The sequence below is a fragment of the Drosophila willistoni genome, chromosome 3R (assembly GCF_018902025.1).
Source record: "Drosophila willistoni isolate 14030-0811.24 chromosome 3R, UCI_dwil_1.1, whole genome shotgun sequence".
In the NCBI taxonomy this organism is placed as follows: Eukaryota; Metazoa; Arthropoda; class Insecta; order Diptera; family Drosophilidae; genus Drosophila; species Drosophila willistoni.
Genome location: NC_061086.1, coordinates 28,810,662 through 28,829,388, shown reverse-complemented (window position 1 = coordinate 28,829,388; position 18,727 = coordinate 28,810,662). Strand labels below are relative to the sequence as shown.

The window sequence follows — 18,727 nt, the reverse complement described above, 5'->3', positions numbered from 1 at the left end:
AACTAAGTAAACTTTAAAAGAAAAATATACATAATTAACAATACGTTCAATCAAAAAGTAATATTTTTAGTAAAATCGTGAAATCCATTTCGTATTGAATAACTAAATTTCATAAGAAGAATTCAGTTTATTAATCTATCCATTTTGTGGTCTGTATTAGGCTATTAGTTAACGTCATTGTTGCGTTTATTGTAAGACACAAATTGTGAGTGAACTCCAATACAATCAAATACAATATTCGATAACAATAATCATAATTTTAACAACATATACGACAATATAAAGGGAAAAATTGAATAGTATTTGCAATAAACTAAATTACAAGACACGAGCAAAATTTTGTGCTTTCCGGACCGGCGAGCAACAAAAGTCCGCCCAATTGAATCGCCCACTGCTTCCTGTCATCATCATCAGCATCATCATCATCATCATCATCCTACACAGCATCGTCATCATCAGCCCTGTGTTGTGTCTTCGTTTCTAAACGAAAGCAAAGAGCAGAGGCCAGAAAAAACATGGCCCAATAAGTGCACAAGCAAAAACATTCAGGAGAATAGAAATTGTGTTAAATCATTTACACTTCCGATTTGTTGTTTCTGTTTGTGCAATCAATTTAATATTATTTGCTAAAACAGAGCAGAAGGCTGCTTACTGCATACTTCCCATCTATTTCATTCCCTACTCTCCATTCGTCCGGAACATTACATTTGTTTAACATTTGCGTTAACGCTTCATTGAGTCACCAACTCGTTTACCATTCCTTCGACATGCTTATATATATATTCGAATGTCTGGCATTTCTCAAACTCTACAGCAATAACAGAAAGAAAATACAAAACAAAACAGCATTTAAATCATTATTCCCTGCCAGTATGTTGTATAGCCTTAACCTACACACACGCACCCACACACACACACACACACACAGAGACACACCTAGCGAATCCTTTCATTCAGCCCTTGTGCGCGTGTCTTGCATTTGTAAGAAGTGGCCTCCTTCCTCTAAGTCCGTGTCAGAGTCTCTCTGGTTGTCCGACCATATGTACTCCTTTTACGCCCGACTAAACACCCGCATAAATAAATTTCGTTAATGCCAAATAGTCTCGAGCGTAAAAGAAAGATGAGGTAACACAAGCACCAGTAGTGGCACCGGCAACAGCACCAGCAGCAAGAACACAAAAAAGAGAAGCATCAGCCGGCCAAATGGAATGCCCATGCCCACACAACTACACACACACACACACACTTTCATAAGCACACATATGCACACACACAAACACAGGCATGCATGTGAGTGGTTTTCAAAATCTATTTCGCCTGGAAATCATTTTCTTCTCACTACTCTCAATAAAGTGCCCAAAAAAGTATGCTATAATGAGTGCAGTTCAAGATCAATAAGAGAAGCTAATAGGATTTTTCTTATATTATCCATTCTTAAGATAATTTATATAACGTAAAAAATTAAGCAGAGATCAAATGATAACTTAATTTCAATTACATTTGAGTTTTTGAATTCAGGAACTCAGTTTTCCACTTCAACTAATGCTAGTTGGCCCACATAACTTAACGTGAAACTGGCAAGAACACATACAAGATCACACACTCACCCATATACTCACGCCCACAACAAACATATCAAAACAGGATTTTGCAGTAAAACGACGTTGGCATAAAATAGCTTTCGGTATGAAGATACCCCCCAGCTTATGGCATAGACAAAAAGAAGAAGGCCAAAGCTATGCGGAAAGAACATTGTGGGAATATTTAAAAATGGCCACGTGTTGGGTTTATTTTTGCTAACTCCTCGATTTGCCCACCTATTCATCCCCACAGAGGTATGAGGTTTCGGCTTTTTTTTACTCATATTTTATTATCCATAGCAAAATATGTTAACCTGGCGGAATAAAAAAGATAGGAGCAGAGCAAGAATATGCATATGCAGTTCTTTTGCTCGGCATAACCAAATATTGCTAATGGTTTAAGTATAACACACAAGTGAAAGAAAAAACAGAAAACGAGAAAAAAATAAAACACTGAAAAAACATTCCGCATTGCCTTAAGCTGCCCCCCCGCCCCGCCTCTTAAGCCAAATAAGAACCGCCGCAGCCAATGTGACCTAGTTAAAGGGATTTTCACTCCAACAGAGGACAACAAGCACAAAGGATTATCAATTTGGCTGGGCAAATTTTAATGAAGTTTGCCAACATCATCAACATGCACATGGAACTCGCATCGCCGTCGCCCTCCACCTCCACTCCAACCCGGATTGGCCAGGGGATGCTGATCAAAGCAATCATCTTGTCCGTGCTCATCTGCTTGCCGGGTAAGTTTACGACAACAAAAAATATCATATATACTTATATATTCCTATAATTTAAGCAGACACAAAAAAAAAAACAAAAAAACGGAAAAAATTGGAATAATAATTTGATATGCGCGCAGCTTAAAAGCATTTTGTGGCCATATTAAAGCACTTTGTGGGTAATACACGTCAATTCACGCCCTTCATCACTCTGTGCATATTTTAATAGCAAACAGGTTATTTATTTCTGAACCTTACTCGTTTGTTGTATTTGGTCAAGTTTAGGGGACTACAAAAGAAAATTTGATTCGATTTGTAGAACAAAAAATCAGTAAATGGAATTTCCAAACTAAATTTAAGAAGTTGCAGTTATAGTAAAGTTACCAGTTACCAATTGACTGGAAGATGCAGAAAAAGAAAATGCAGAAAGAAATCTTCAATAAAACATACAAAAATTGGCAATAATTTATGCACCTTTGACACTTGTTGGCATCAGCCCTAGAGCAGCAGCTACCTTGGTGCCACCTGCAGCGCGTAAATTTCACAAGCTTCAACTATAAATTATCCATTCAAGTGAAGCAAATTTTTGGTCTGCCTGCGCGATAAGACTTCAAAAGGAAAAACGACAGAGAGAGAGAGAGAAAGAGACTGAGAGAGACTTAAATTTAATTAAAATTTACTGCAATTTCTGATATTCGATTTGGGTAAAACTTTGCTAGTTGCTTCAACCAATTAAGTTCAGTACAGACTTATTGAGCCGCAAGTGAAATGAACTCAATCTAATCAAGTCAAAAGTTTACTAGGCTTCTCGCCTACTTTCACTTGACGACGGCAAATGCAAAACTCTCGAGGTTTACGAGTTCTGTACGAGACCTTTTACTCATCTCTAGTTGTGTTTCACTCTGCCTTAGTCTGTCCGTCTGTATGTATGTGTACATAAACGTTATCATCATGTTTTATGTTTATGCTTCATGTACGCGCAATAAAGATAAAGCGTTTTCCATATAAAAAACTTTTTAATTGCCTGCACTAATGATGCACTGCAGCAACTTGATTATAATAAAGTTGCAAAAATTTCATTTTACCACCTCCTTCAATTCCACCTTCCTCTCGTCTGACTGGGCACAATCGGTAGAAAATTGTACATTTTCCAGCTGCCAGACAGGCAAAATATTTTTCAATTAAAGTTTATGAAAAAAAACATCAACGAAAAAATTCTTTTCCTATAAAATAGTTGATGAAACTAATGAAAATAAATGACTAAAAGTATTTAACAATACGTTTTTTTTCTTTTCTTGACAAAGGAAATTGGCAAAAATGTCTTCAAAGTTTCTGATCAACCATAAGGTTGTTAATATAATTAAACTAGCATAGTAAATGCGTTGAAAAGATTGAAAGATGATTTGATATGTTTCATAAAGACTACTTCTAGGAGTAATAAAAGTTTATTTTATAAAAAAAACCCCTCAAAATTGTTCAACAAGCCATGAAACACCACGCAAAAGATACCAAATTTTGCATAGCTCTTTTCATAGTCAATCCCACGGTGCTAGAATTTCAACTCATTTGCCCGCAAACAACAACAAATAAGTAAAACAACCAACAGCTGCCGACAGGAAATGCTTGGGCGTAGACACAAGAGGCGTGCCTGACTGCCGCGGAAGAAACAAATCAAAACCGCGTAAAAAACTGCAATAAAACAAGTCGAAGAGGCAAAAGAAAAACAAAGAAACAAGCAAAAGAAAAACAAAATAATAAAGCGAAATATTAAAAAAGAAAAAAAAAACGAAACAAAACAAAACAAAGACACAAAAATATCATCACTTGGAACAGACTGCCATTAACTTTAAAGTTGGCTACAAAAAAAAAATTTGCTTAATCCTGCCAAGACAAACTAAAAAGTTGTAAAAAAAAAACTTCTCCTTTCGCCCTCTCCTTTTGCATGCCCCACCCTAATTACGTAAAATTAAATTGAGCGCAATGCAAAAACAAAAACAAAAAAAAAAAAGAACCTATAAAACAGCCACAAGGTTCGGGACAAGTCAACAAGGCCAAATCAAGTTGAGCTATATAAAATGAGTTGCCTCATCATATGGCATTTGCCAGGACTCAGTAACTGAAAGATTCTGTCTCACTAAAAATTAACCAAGTAAATCCCCTCGAGCATTTTTAGTTAATCAAATGCTACACTTGGCAAAAAATATTTATCGAAAGGAAGCCAAAAAGTAAATTTTAAGTTTACTTGCTGTTCTCTTTTGTACTTTTTTGTTGTGATAGTAAACAATTAAGTTTTGTAAAAGCCTGTGAATTCAGCCATCTGTGCAAGTAATTTTTATTTTATCAAAATTTACAAGGATAAAATAATACTGAATATTTGAAGCATCAAAATGTTTGAGCTTTATTACTTTTACATAGAAAGAAAAAAGGCTTCAAGGCTTTCGCAACTGATTGATGCTGGTAACAGCGTTTGGCTCAGAAATAGATACAGTAGAAGATGGATTCGGCAGGTAATGTCTTCCCATTATGTTGTCAATCTTGTCATCTTTCATCTGAATCATAATACTCCAATTTCTTAGCTGACTCTATTAAGTCTGGATATATTGCATTACCTATGTACAAATATTGGAATTTCTCTCAGTGGAAGTCTGAGTAATGGTCATCATCATAGTATCGTAATCATTATTATGGGCATTTCGCTGTCTGACAACATTTCGGCACTTTTCCTAATTATGATGGGCATGTTGTTGAGTTAAGTTTGAGGATGATGAAAATTGCTTCACCCCTGGGCCACATTCACCATGTAATCTTCACTTCAATGTCGGACACTCGCCAATAATGATGACCAGAACTAGAGGAGTGGTCCGTAACTCGTGTAATAATTGCTGTTAAGCGTTTAAGTCCAGGCGTGCCAGTTTGGCGGCTAACCAGAGAATGGCACAATGCCATTCTCCCAGGGGATGGACCAAAGCAAAAGGGTCTCAGTTCTGTGAAAATGGAGAGAACTTATCGCCACCGCAAGTAAGCCAGCTAGCCAACCAGCCAAAAAGCCAACAAAATAACAATAAACGAGGCGAAAAGAAGGAAACGGTTGGAGAGGACGACAATGTACAAGTGGCTATGCGGTTGAGTTGGGTCAGGATTCCACTTTATACCATCATGCCCCCAGTATGCCTTCGGGGGTAGTTGTTTGGCCCGCCAACCAGTGTATAACAGGAATTCAATGGCTCTCAACTGGGCGGGTATTCGAATTTGATTAAACAAAAGTAAAAGTTTTCAACTTGACTGACCAACAACAGCCACTTGATTGTTGCTGTTCCTCCTGTTATTTTGATTGTTGCTGTTTCTCAACCAGCTTCTCGACCTGTAACCCCCTTCTATAACCACATCACTTTCATGGCCAAATGGATGTAGGCAACTATGAACGAAAAACAAATGAAATCTACCAGGAAAAAAAATTAACAGAAAGTTTCCTGTTTTCAACAAAATTTTAAACTTAGAGCCACACCCTTCTCCAACCTGAATATTGGCTCTAGCCGTCTATGGATAACTTTCTTTTTTTTTTTTGGGACTTTTTGTTAACAGTTTTTCATGGCAGGTTTGCAATTTTGTGTCCTTTGGTTCTATTCATTTTGGAAGCGTTTGATCGAATTTTGTTTCATCAGTGGCAATATTTTAAGAGTCATTTTCAATGCTTGTGTTTTTTTTTTTTTTGTTTGTGCTTAAACCAATTTGTGTGGCTTTTCATGTTTTCCCTTTTAGATATTAATTACCTTTTTTTCGTTGCTGCATATGCAATATACAGTTGTGCAGTGTCCTTTGTTCTTGATAGCCTTTTGGCTAAAAGCTTTTCAATTATTTGAAAAATGTAACTCTTTGAACTCTGTATACCTTTGTCTTAAATGAAACAGCTTATTGCAAAAATGTTGTAGCTGAAACTTTTTAATTTAAGTTGTTCATAGTTTCAAAATTAAGATTTCCTTTTTTTTTTTAATCGAAACTAATTAATGGAGGATTCCAATGCTTGACTGTTTCGTTTGTATTGAGAAATTTGATGCTGATCGTATTAAAAGTTGATATAGCAATCGCATTAGTTTCTACTGTTGGCAATAAATCCAATTTCCTTAAGCAATGTTTTTCTGTTTTTTTCTTTGCTTTTTTGTTGCTTTGCCTCCTGTAAAATCTGTGGTAAGCAGCTTATGGGCTTTCTGGTCTCTCAAGCAACGTAATCTCATTCAAGTTTTCTTAGACAAAAAACATTTAGTTCGGCGAAACGAAACATTTTCCATGAGTAGCAAAATGCCAATTTACGGTTTAAAAAAATATGAAGAAAGAGGAAGAGCCCTGAATTGAAAGTGAGAATTTGAAAAGGGCATGGAAAAGTTTAATTTTGATAAGAATCTTTTGTTTGTCAATTGAAAAGGCCAACTGGCCACCCCCTAAAACGACCCAGTTTCACTGGAATCAATACAATGTCCTTGAAGGTAATTAGCTAATTAATTTCAAAATTGTTATCAGAGAGTGAGGGCGGGCGTGTGGATTGAAGTGGTTTGAGTGGGCGAATGTACATAGTAGGGAATTGTAGATTAATTTATTGAACTGCGATTAAAATTGTTTTTGTTTATGGTCCAGTAAATCGTTTTAATTGTAAGTCGTAAGGGTATTTTAGATAAATGGGATTAAGCAAAGGGACAAAACGGCAAACAAAACTTGGTCATTAATTATATTGTATCTCTCTCTTTCTCTCTCGCTCGGTGTAGGTGCCCAAGGCTTAAAGGAAGCTACCAGATCAATGATATTGGACAGTACAAGAATAAATGAGAAGACATTTGAAACTCAAACGAAAACTCAATCAAAGCAAACATCGTTGACAGCGGCAACAACGGCAACCAAATCGTTGGCATTAATTTTGGCAGCGACACAAATTACCAACCATCAGACAGAAAAACTCGTTGCAGCCACTGCACCAACACATCCAAACTCTGCCCATTCCCCTGTTTCATTGACTGGATCGTTCCTTGGCAGCAATGTTGCCATTAATAACATTAGCAACAATGGAGACAATTCCACAATGGCAACCAATGTGTCTATCGCTCTGGAGGCAAATCTTATTATGAGCAATAGAAATGTGCAGGACGAACAGGATTCTATAGAGCACAATGCGACAATGTCATCAACAGACTCCTCTGCCACATCAACTTCAACTACAACAACAACAACAACAACAACAACGACAGTCAAGCCAACAACAACAACTACTCGTCGTCCGGCGCCAACAACCACATTGAAGCCACCACCAACAATAGATGATTACCAGACAATAATTAGCCAGGCAGGCACTCATGCCTATCTGCCATGCAATGTAAGTCTAAAGGAGCAACTGCACCCATGTTTACACACACACCCACACCCACACACACACGTCCTTCAATTGAATTCAAATAGACATTGTGTGTGTGCCGAATGAGTTATTGGCATTAGATTGACATGAAATCAGAGCACACAAAGCGTATGAATACAAAAGCCTGTTTTTTCCTTGCTGAAAATGGATAACAAAAGCACGCTCTTTAGTTTCTTTAGTATCCACTTTCACATAGTGCTATCATTTAACATTGCTAGTTGTTAAAGCTCACAATACTGAGTTGGATTAGTTGGCATTAACTGGAACAGAATTTGCAACAAGTTCTCTCTAATCTGAAGATGAGCAATTGCATCTCCTGGCCATGGAATACTCAATAAATGTGATAATTCTGTGGTAAATATCCCCTCTTGAGTTGTCAAAAGAAAACCACAGAGAAATTTTCCATTTCACTTTCAAGGGAATTATTTTCTTGAAAATTAATTTCCACACACATTCACTCCAGTTGAAAAACACCTCCCACACACGCTTTTTGGGCACTTCTTACCCCCGACGAGTATTGTGTGTGGTAAGTTAAGTCAAAGACAAAAGAATAATCTAAAAATACATTCGGTAACAACAACAACAACAACAAATATACAACATTAAAAGGAAACTCAAACTCAAAGACTTGCTTGGGGATACTTAAAAGGTAAATAAAATATAAATTGTAAAAGATGAGAACAGAAAAAAAAGAGGCGAAAACTGGATGTTACCTTATTTTTTCACTCTTTGCATCTTTTAATTAACTAACATCATTGCTTTTGTTGCTGTTGTTGTTGCCGCTTTACACTCGAGTTCATTTGAATAAACATAAAAGTATCCGTTCGTTGTGTTTGAGAGGAGCATCTGCAGTTGAGTTGCGAGTTGAAATATTTATTCCTTCAGCTACTTTCTCCACATTTTCCCAGTAATTTCCTGTCCAAACAGAGTGGCAGAAGCAGCAGCAGCAGCATCTGGCATGGCGGGGCGGGGGGAAACACCAATTATAATTTTCCTAGATGAATGCAAGGATGCGAATGCGAAATGCAGGCAATCCGCCAAACCATTTGAAACCTCCAAGTGAGCAAGCCATAACCAAGTTATTAGCGGATGGACTCTCTCTTCTCACGTCTCGCCCCTGTTTCCTTCTCTCTCTCGCTCCTAGTTGGGTTTACCGCCCCAAAATTATATGCGTACATACATAAATACTTATAGAGTCTGAACACTTTCCACTCGCACTCTGAACTATTTGGGTCATCATCATAGAGAAGAATGAAGAAAGAACAAAAAAAAAGAAGGAGGAAGGAAAAAAAATACTTGCGCTCTTTTTTTTTTTTTGTTGCTTTGGGCGTGGCAGCGGCAATTTCCGGTTTTGTTTTCTACCCAGTTCCGACAGCTCGAAAGCGTAAATTAGTTCAAAAGCGCCAAAAACTTGGCCACCCCAAGAAAGCGGAAGTCAAGCCAATCGACATCACTTCCTCCATGTCCTCCAGCTTCTCATCGCCCAATTTGCCCCAAAGTCATAGGAATATCTTGATTGAACTGAACAACGAATACCGTGCAGAGTCAGTCTGCATAATCAGTTGCTTATTATAAATTTAAAAATAGATTATTAAACATCAACAAAAGAGCAGTAAAATTTCTTGTTAATATTTATTTACTTTTCATTATTTCTGACTTAAATACACAAAAGGCTAGACGAAGGACGCATAAATTTCATACTTTCTGCGCCAGTTGATTGAATTCCTGCAAAAATCAATCAATTTGACCCAAAATAAATATTTCCAAAAAACTGACTACCTCATTAATTTGCACACTCAGAGAAATGAGATGTCATAAAAAGGAAATTCAACATTAATATTCTAAAACTAACCTCGAACGACCCCTGAGGAGATTCTCGTCCATTTCAAAACTATTTTTAGAACATTTCACTTTTGAATTAATATATGAAATTTAAAATGAAACAAGTTTGCCATAATCCTGAGATATGCTTAAACCTAATCAATTAATAATATAAATTTTTAACCGTGGGCGCTGTAAAAGTCTCAGGAATGAAAGAAAATGGAATATCGACACAAAGGAAATCCGCAAAAATGTTTTGGTTTTTCTTCTCCTTTTTGTTTTTTGTGTTGTTTTGTTGTATTTTTGGTTGTGCCTGCAGGGCGCTTGATTCCTTTCTAAGAAACGACTTTGGATCTCCTTAGCATTTTTTTTTTTTTTTTGCCATTCTTTTCTTATTGTATTTTTATTTTTTCGCAAAGTCAGCGAAAAGTTGGAAAACAAAGCAAAAAAAAAACAAAATATGGGAGAAAAGGAAAACTGAGGCGATACAAGGGCTGCGCCTAGAAGGCACTTTGAGGTGAAGTCTTGTGTGAAAAAAAAAAAAAATCAACAAAATAAAAGAAATTATTTACAAACAACTTTAGACAAGATTCGCAATGTTATGAGCAAACTTTGATGATGACGACAGCAGCAGACAAGAACATAAAAAGCAATCGACTTTACGATATGGGAAAATGTCGGCAGATATATGTATGTATGTATGTTTAAATGTGTGTCTGTGTTTGTGTGGGTTAGTATTTAATTTTTTGTTTGTTTTCTTTTTTTTTTTTTTTGGATTTGTTTTGTTTTGGGTGACTCTCTGGATACGTCCAAAAAACTAATTAACGATATTTAAATTGCAAAAGAGTCTACGAGAAATCTTGATAAATTTTGTATATAAAATTGCGGTCATTACGTTTTGCCAAATTAGCCACAATCTAATACCGAACAGTCACCAAAGTCTTGAAGCAAATTTAAATTAGCTAATGCCCAAGGATGGTGGCTGTAAACAGAGCGACCTGTTCCTGTTAGGCCAAAACCACAAGGATATTTGTCTGACTAAGAACGAACGAAAAGCAAAGTCAAGCCACAAGGCGGATATGCGGATGAGGCTGGCGTTGACGATGACGATGACGAAGGCAGAAACCAAAAGCAAGAAGCAAGAAGCCAGAAGCCAAGAGACTTACTTACACTTGCCACGTACCTACATACATATATCCCCCTTCCCCTCGTATGCTGCCCAATGCTGCTGCTGTAACCGAGCCTGAGACCGAGCCCATGCCAGTGAACAGGATAAGCATCTTCACTTAATACTGAGTATAATGTCGATGTTCAAACCTGATAATAATGTCCTTTATGCCGCCGCACAGCCTTTGCCGCACATAGCACACAGTTCAGCTGTTGCCAGAGATTTAATAAACTTCGCTTTTACCAGCATGGGCATAGTAGTTATAGAGCTTACATAAAATATGTATTTAATTTTGATATGAAAACCAATTTTCGCCATATTTATGCAGATTGAATAATGCACTTTTCTGATAACAACAAGTACTTTTTATAGGCAGAAGCTAACTTCTAAAGAGCAAAGTTCAAACCAAAGAAGGAGAATAACCATAGAAAATCCCTAAGAACTGCGACTCATGCCATCTTTAACTGCTGGTCACTTTAAATTCATTTGCCAAACTGGAATCCACAGTATTAACTTGTTCACCTAACTAGCTCTAAGTCTTGAGTCTCCTTTTTTTTTTTTTTTCCTATTATAAAAATCTCATTGTCCTGTTCAAAAAAGACTTGAAGCAAGTGCTAAGCCTCTTCAAGTCTTTCGAGCAGCTTTTGAAGACGAAGGAACGCTGATATGAGACATTTTTCTCCCTCCCCCTCCCCATATTTCTCACTTTGATTATTTCTCCCGGGGTGCTTGGCTGGAAAATGTACTCTGATGTCGAATTGATGCCTGATGGCCTGGCGTTTAAACAAAGTGTGAGATGATTTGTCGTTGATACTTATACTCATTTAAGGCCTAGGCATATTAAAATAGTTTTGACAGCACGTAGCCGACAGAGACAAGCATAACAAAAAATAACAAAAGGAGGAGGCAATCAGGAATAGACAGCATGGAGACCATATCAAAAAAGGAGCAAGACTTCTGAGGGTTGGAAATCGGAGTTCGGTCTGAGCGCGTTGTGCGTGCCTCAGTCACTTGGCGACGAGAACGGTTGCCACAACTGCCGGCAACCAATGAAAAACAACAAGAACATAAAACACAAATGATTATAGTATCTAATCATGACGTCGTCGTCGTCTTCTTTTTCCCCCATCTTCTTTCTTGCTGTTGTTGTTGTCGTCGTCTTCTCTGCCAACACCGACAATGTAGTTGATGACAGCAGTTCAAACACTGTCATTTGCCTCTGCCACCGATTCGCAGTCGCCATTTTGGCCAGTTCCCACAAGTTCTCTATGATTATGTATGCTGGCTGTGTGTTTATTGCCAAGTTTAGCATACACTGTGCAAAAACTTTGCAACTGGTTTGAACTCGATTTAATGATTTGACATATTAAGTAGACAAGAAAATATGGAATATTGCCCAACAGATTTTTATATGATCTACTTTAGTTTTTATTACCTTCATTTGAATAAGTATCTACCACTTGATACATTGTTTCCTGTGTCGATTTTTTTTAAATGCATACACGATACACGAATTTCCCCTTTATCTAAATAATCTTCTCTGCTAGTGTGAACTCTCTTCATTAGTCTCATCAGGAATTCTCAAGCTAATTACATACTTTTATTCCATCAGATTTTGCCAAGTTTCATAAAATCAAATGATAATTATATCCAGCTACCTACATACATTTCGCACGCTCCCTTCACACAAGCTAAAATTGTGTCAAGTGTAATTAGTAGAAAGCTCCACCTCCATATATATTTGCTATACTGATATTTCTAGCTAAAGTCTTACAAGTGGTCCACAGAGTCACATAAATATTTCTACATATAAATTCTTGGCCATGTATGCCTTAGACCTAGGACCCATCTTTGCCGAGGGGAAATGTCCTTGTCGAGAGCAATCTAATGTATATTATTTTGTTTTCCTTGATGCTCCTGCTGTTGCTGTTGCTGGTTTATTAAATGACTGCTAAATTATTATTGTCATTATTGACAGAAATGAATCGTTGTCGTTTTGTTATCGTTATTGTTTACCGTCTTTCTGCCACAGTTGCCCTTTCCTTTTGCTGTTATTGTTGTTGAAATTTACTCAAGGAAAAGTTCTGCTGACATCATTGACTGAGTCAGCTGGGAATTTACGTGGCCAACATACAATAATTGAATTAATTTTAAAAATTGAAAAACCAATTTTCGATTGATGGTGTTCTGCTTCTTTTTTTGGGCCAGTATACTTTTCCGTACCATTGAGAATTGATTATCATTTAATTTCGAACGTCATTGCGGAAAGATACATTTGTTGGACATTGTCGTTGAATAATTTAAGGTAAACATTGCTTGCTTGTGCTCATTGCTTTTGCCATTTTGCCGTTTTGCAGGTGAAGCAGCTGGTAAAGAAACCCATATCATGGCTACGTATGCGAGATGGACATATATTGACAGTTGATCAGACTACATTTATAGCAGATCAACGTTTCCAATCAGTTTTCTCACCAAATCCGGAGCGTTGGTCGCTGCAAATCAAATACGTACAGGTGAAGGATGAGGGTACCTATGAGTGTCAGGTTTCTACAGAGCCCAAAGCCAGCGCCATTGTGCATTTAAGGATTGTGGGTGAGTAAAGGAGACAACTGGTGACAACTTTTTGGAAAACCACAATACAAAAGCTAACCCTACCAAGTCTCAAACAGCATTCTCTCACATAAGGCCATAAATCACCTGGCCGCAAGACAATAAATCAATGACATTTGCAGTTTTTGAACAGATTTAACCTAGATAACCAAACTCTGATTGTAGTTCATTTGACTTGTCCTCACATTCGTTACACATTTCTCTCTCTCCCTCTCTCTCTCCCGTTTCTTGAAGAACCGAAAACCGAATTAATTGGAGAGTCCACGCGTCACGTTAAGGCCGGAAGTCAAGTGAAATTGCGTTGCATTATTAGTCAAGCATTGGAGCCGCCACTTTTCATTAATTGGTTTTACAATCAAAAGCAAATCTATTTGCATAATCGTCGCGGTTGGCGTACGGAAATTGAACGTATCGATCTGCCAACGGAAGCGCCGACAACAACAACAATTGCCACAACTACGAGAGCAGCGACAGAAACTTCGGCAACAGCAACATCAGCAGCCCCATCAACATCAACAGCATCTGCATCGGCAGCAGCAGCAGAGGCTTCTAATGGTTTATTAACCATAACACGTTCATATATTTTAGATGCCATATCCGTAATTGATGGTAGTGATGCCATCACAGAGATAAACGCACCGACGACAGCCCCAGAAGCAGATAATACCGGCAATGTTACCGCGGCAACATCAACACCGACGACAGCAACATTGGTTTCAGGAACTGCTGCAACGGCAGGATTAACAACTACGCCAGCAGAAACAACAACAGGATGGCCAAGTACCACATCGACGACAGCTGCAACGACAACAACAACCACAATGGTGCCCAGCAGTAGTTTCATTAAACAAATAACAGTAAGTGGCAAAAATAAATTGCAGAATAAACTAAACAAATCAAACTAAAGACTAAAAAGAAAACCTTGTCGAGAAAGGGCAAGAAAAGAACAAACTTAGATCTATCATGAATGTAGAATAAAACTGTGTAGTCAATTCAGAACGAAACCATTTTATACTCTGAAAAATATTAAAGCTTCTCAACTATATAGCCACTCATTGTCAGTCTTGCTATTATTATTATGGTTCACCTCTTGACACTCATGCATTTTCATTAAACTGCTTTTCATTACGCAAATTGCCGTAAATGCGAGCGTCAGTCGAGTAATTTTTATTAAATTATATTCCATCCAAAATGCTGACACACGCACACACACACACACACACACAGACACAACCCACAGCTAGTGGATAAACGGGGGGAGAGGGACAAAATTGTCAGCGTCGTCAAATTATAATTTTAATATGGTCCAAAGGACTTTTATATATGTATATACATACATATATACATAGGTAGAATGCCACTCGATTTCTCTACCATTCATGTGTCTGACAACTGTCTCGACTTTTATATATATGTATATGTTAATATGTGTGTACTTATGAATGTGTAAGTGTATATGTATGTAATTGTATTCGTATATTTGTTTTTTCTCTTTTTGCAGACAGCGTCGCTCATCATTCCAGCTGTAGTGAAACTGGATTCGGGCAACTATACATGCAGCCCCTCGAACAGTGCCCCCCGCACCATTGTTCTACATGTGCTGAACGGTAAGAATACTAACTCCCTGTCCCACCCATCCCCAACACCATGACCCGCATCAACGACCCGCTCCGACGACGACTGTGCCAACTGTTTTTATTGTATGGCATGCCAATTGAATTAAGTTTTCATTTAGCTTAATTGAATTTTATTTCGTTTGTATTTGGCAATGGCCGCACGCATTTGGCCTTTTTTGATGCTGACTTTTCATTCTTGTTGAGCAACAATGCACATTGGTCCTAAAGGCAAAAAGGAGAATCGAATATCATTTTATATATATTAATTAGAATGTATCCATTGTTTTGCATAGATTATCTTCTTGTTTCAAGGAAAGTAGTTTATCGCCAAACAAGTCTTCAATTCTAAGAGTAAACATTAGAAATCGTTAATTTAAACAACTTTGAAAGTAATATCGCTCATACGCCACGTTAACAATATAATGTTCAAACTTCAACCTTTTAATTCTAAAGCTTTTAACATGGTATAGATATAAGTATAAGCGAAGCTAGATAAGTCGACCACACTGTGCCTAAAATTTTGATTATATCTAAAGAGAATATCTTTCATTTTTGCTATCATAAAAGTTTATTGGGCTACTTTTAAACTCATTTCACACTCATTTCATTTAAGCTAAATTGGTTAACTCATTAGGCACGTTCGAACAAATTATTCTATTTTTTCTTTCACCCCTTAGATTTAATTTCTTTTTTTTTGTGATACTAAAGTTTTTGCTACTACCACAACCACTGTGCCTTATATTTGATGAGTTTTTATTTTGTTTACACAAGTTTCAACAATTACTAACCAGCAGCAGCAGCAGTAGCAGAAGCAGTGAGCTGTTGGAGCAGCGCCCAGAATGGACCATGGCTAACGGGGTGCAGTTTTTATTGTCAGCTCGAAATGGCCACAATTGGGTTATTTGTTCAGTGTTCACAATAAGAGCACGGAAAGGACACCACAGAAGCGAGGGAAAAGGGGACAAATAGACGTCGACAGAGAGAGAGAGGGAGACGGAGAGGGAGAATGAGTGAGGTGATACGAATGACGATAGCGATGACTATGACATTGATGGCTGACATCGTCTGGCTGGCGACCTATAAATCTTGTCTCATTTGTTCAATTGTTTGTTCTGTTATTATTATTTACCTAGGTTGATGCCACATTTCTGTTAGCATTTAAATCGGTTAGCTTTCGCTTTTGTTTAATGTCGCTACTCTTACCGCTCCAGCAGACACCACTCATGTCGGCTCTGCCACCTTTTGACATGTGTTTGGCTCTGCTTAAATGCCAATCTCTGCCCGGAGAGTGCTGAAGAAGTGGGGCAAAAACAAAAGCCAGGTGAAATGATTGTGAATGATGACACATGACAGAGAACATGGAACTTCAGCTGCGGCTCATGGATTCCCAGTCAGTTGCACAGAGAAATAGAGAGACAGGTACACGTTCTGTTGGCTGTCGTTTACACGCTTCTGTCGCTGAGTGCCAAAAACTGTCACGTTTATTGCCAAAGGATGTTAAAAAATAATGGCCGTAAAAATGACAATTGACAATGCTTATTGAAGTGGGTTCGTTTTTTTGTTTTATTTTATTTTGCTCAAGTGTTAAATCTGATTGAGATTTGCCGATAACACTGGCTATGATACTTATGTACGTCTAGTCCAGAAAGGGCAAACAATAAATAGCCTTTAACGGGAAAACTCAAAAGTTATACATTTAAGAAAACAAAATTTTAGCCCCACACATTTATTAAAGCTAAACGAATGAACTTAGTTATTTTCATAGATAGGAAATACTATTCTTGGAATTAATTTGTTTTACTACCATTTATAAGGGGAACTTTAATAAATTATTTGCACATTTTAGTAATTATTTTCATTATTTGTTTATATTTCGGAATGCCACAACATGATGAAATCAAAGAATAATATTTCAATTCATGCCGCTTAATTTAACAAGCAGAGAAAACATGTTCAACAAAAATGAAATAAAGAACATGAAATGATATGAAAAGCAAGACAAATATTGCATAAAATTTATGTATTTTTAATATTCGACTAATTGGCGCAGATAAAAGGCAGCAAACCAACATTATATACATTTTGTTGTATAATTTTTTCTTGTTTTGTTGTAATGAGTAAAAACATGTTCAAGCGCGGATAATGAAAAATCACAGCATTCCAAGGCCACAGTAGGCCAAGGAGGCGCGGGTGGTTTTTTATGTGATTTCAAGCGAAAATTGCATATGCATTTTAATGGTACAATATATTTGTATGTTTATATACATATACATATATGTATATCTATATATACATTATGTATGTATATATTGAGATTGTGGCGTCCTTTTGTATTTTATGAAAAATTTTACATTCATTTTACACAAGTGGCAAAAAGGTTAATAAACTTAATGTCATTTTTGCGGCTCATTACAATACAGTGAATCCGAGGGGGAAGGGAAAAAAAACAGAAAGAATTATTGAACAACAACAACAACAACATTGACAAATGATTATTAATAGCTTAATGATATTATCATTTATTCATTTTTAAATATTTTCTCTGGCGCTTTTTACCTCTGATTTATTCAATCTGTGAAGGAAAAGTCCGTGGAAAACCACTTTATGTTATAATTAATCTACTTATATTCAATAGAACCACGTGATTTTGAGTGGTGTTTTTCTGAAATTATAATTTAATTATTCAATTTCATTAAACAAACATTTCCGACAATAACAAAAGTTTTAAAATCAACAAATCGCAATTTATGAAATTTTATTTTATTATTACAAAATGTGGCGCTGAAAAGTAGGCAACATATTTTATAACTATCTTTTATATTCTGTTTGCTGCTTGCTATTTGTTAATTTATATAAATGTTATCATCTCCATTATACCAATCAATATATGTATGTACATATATATAGCCCGCATAATGAGATAAACCATTGCTATGCAAGGATCATGAACCAGTTGCCACCGCAGAGTTTATTTGTTAGATACTTTGAGTTCATTTTTGGGGTATATTTGCGCAATTTCAATTTCAATATTTGCTTTGTGAGCATTTCAAGCGTCGGCCGCAAACCCATCACCTCTCGTCCAATCACTACGCCTCAACCTCCCCCTTTTGATATATTCCATTAAATTTTAGCAATAGAAATATTTAATTACAATATGTACCTACATACATATTTCGCACAGTATGGCAATTTATTTGACCAATCAATAGAAGAGAGGGATGGTGTTTGGGTTTTTTCTTATTTTGTAAATTGGTTGAACATGACATCGAACCTCCAAATTGATAATGATGCAAATTCGAAACGATTTCTGGGCCTGGCTAGATTTATGCTGGCCTGTTTAGGTATATAACTATGCATATATCCCAACTAACCCTACTCTTCTATCCTATTTGCTGTTTGTTCTCGTTGTTACAGGTGAATATTCCGCATCGGCCATTAAATCCGCCAGCAATACGCTAATTGGATGTCGTGGCTATTTACAGTGGCATAGTGTTTCAACGATTTTGACACTTTTGTGGATTATAAAATTTGCAATGGCAAGAAATATGACAGTTTGTACAACAGCCGGAACAAGGAAAGCAAATACCATGCGTCAAGAAGGAAAACGAATTGTGGTATACCATCAACATACGACCAGTTCAATTAGTGGCGCCAAAGTGGTTGAGGATAAAACTTGAGCAAATGCTATGGAACGTGATCAAAGGAAATCCCAAAAACACCAAAATTAAAAAGTGAATTTGGGTTCTAATACAACAAAAATACTCGTATGTGTTATGTCTTTTGAATAAAAAAAAGTTTTCAAGCATATCGCA

At 36.8% G+C, this 18,727-nt stretch overlaps 1 protein-coding gene across 2 annotated transcripts; it reads left to right on the top strand.

The window, feature by feature from the left end:
• LOC6648150 (mucin-5AC) lies at positions 1 to 18,681 on the top strand. Of its 2 annotated transcripts, none has more exons than XM_023178687.2 (7): positions 1 to 57; positions 1,881 to 2,323; positions 7,060 to 7,661; positions 13,047 to 13,281; positions 13,534 to 14,156; positions 14,801 to 14,906; positions 18,330 to 18,681. In XM_023178687.2, exons 2-7 carry the CDS (start codon positions 2,191 to 2,193, stop codon positions 18,590 to 18,592), a joined length of 1,962 nt encoding a protein of 653 aa, XP_023034455.2. In that variant the 5' UTR covers positions 1 to 57; positions 1,881 to 2,190; the 3' UTR covers positions 18,593 to 18,681. The 2 variants fall into 2 exon arrangements, with proteins under 2 accessions (XP_023034455.2, XP_046865148.1); XM_047009192.1 differs by lacking the exon at positions 1 to 57 and adding an exon at positions 106 to 149.
• The last annotated feature ends 46 nt before the right edge of the window (positions 18,682 to 18,727 follow it).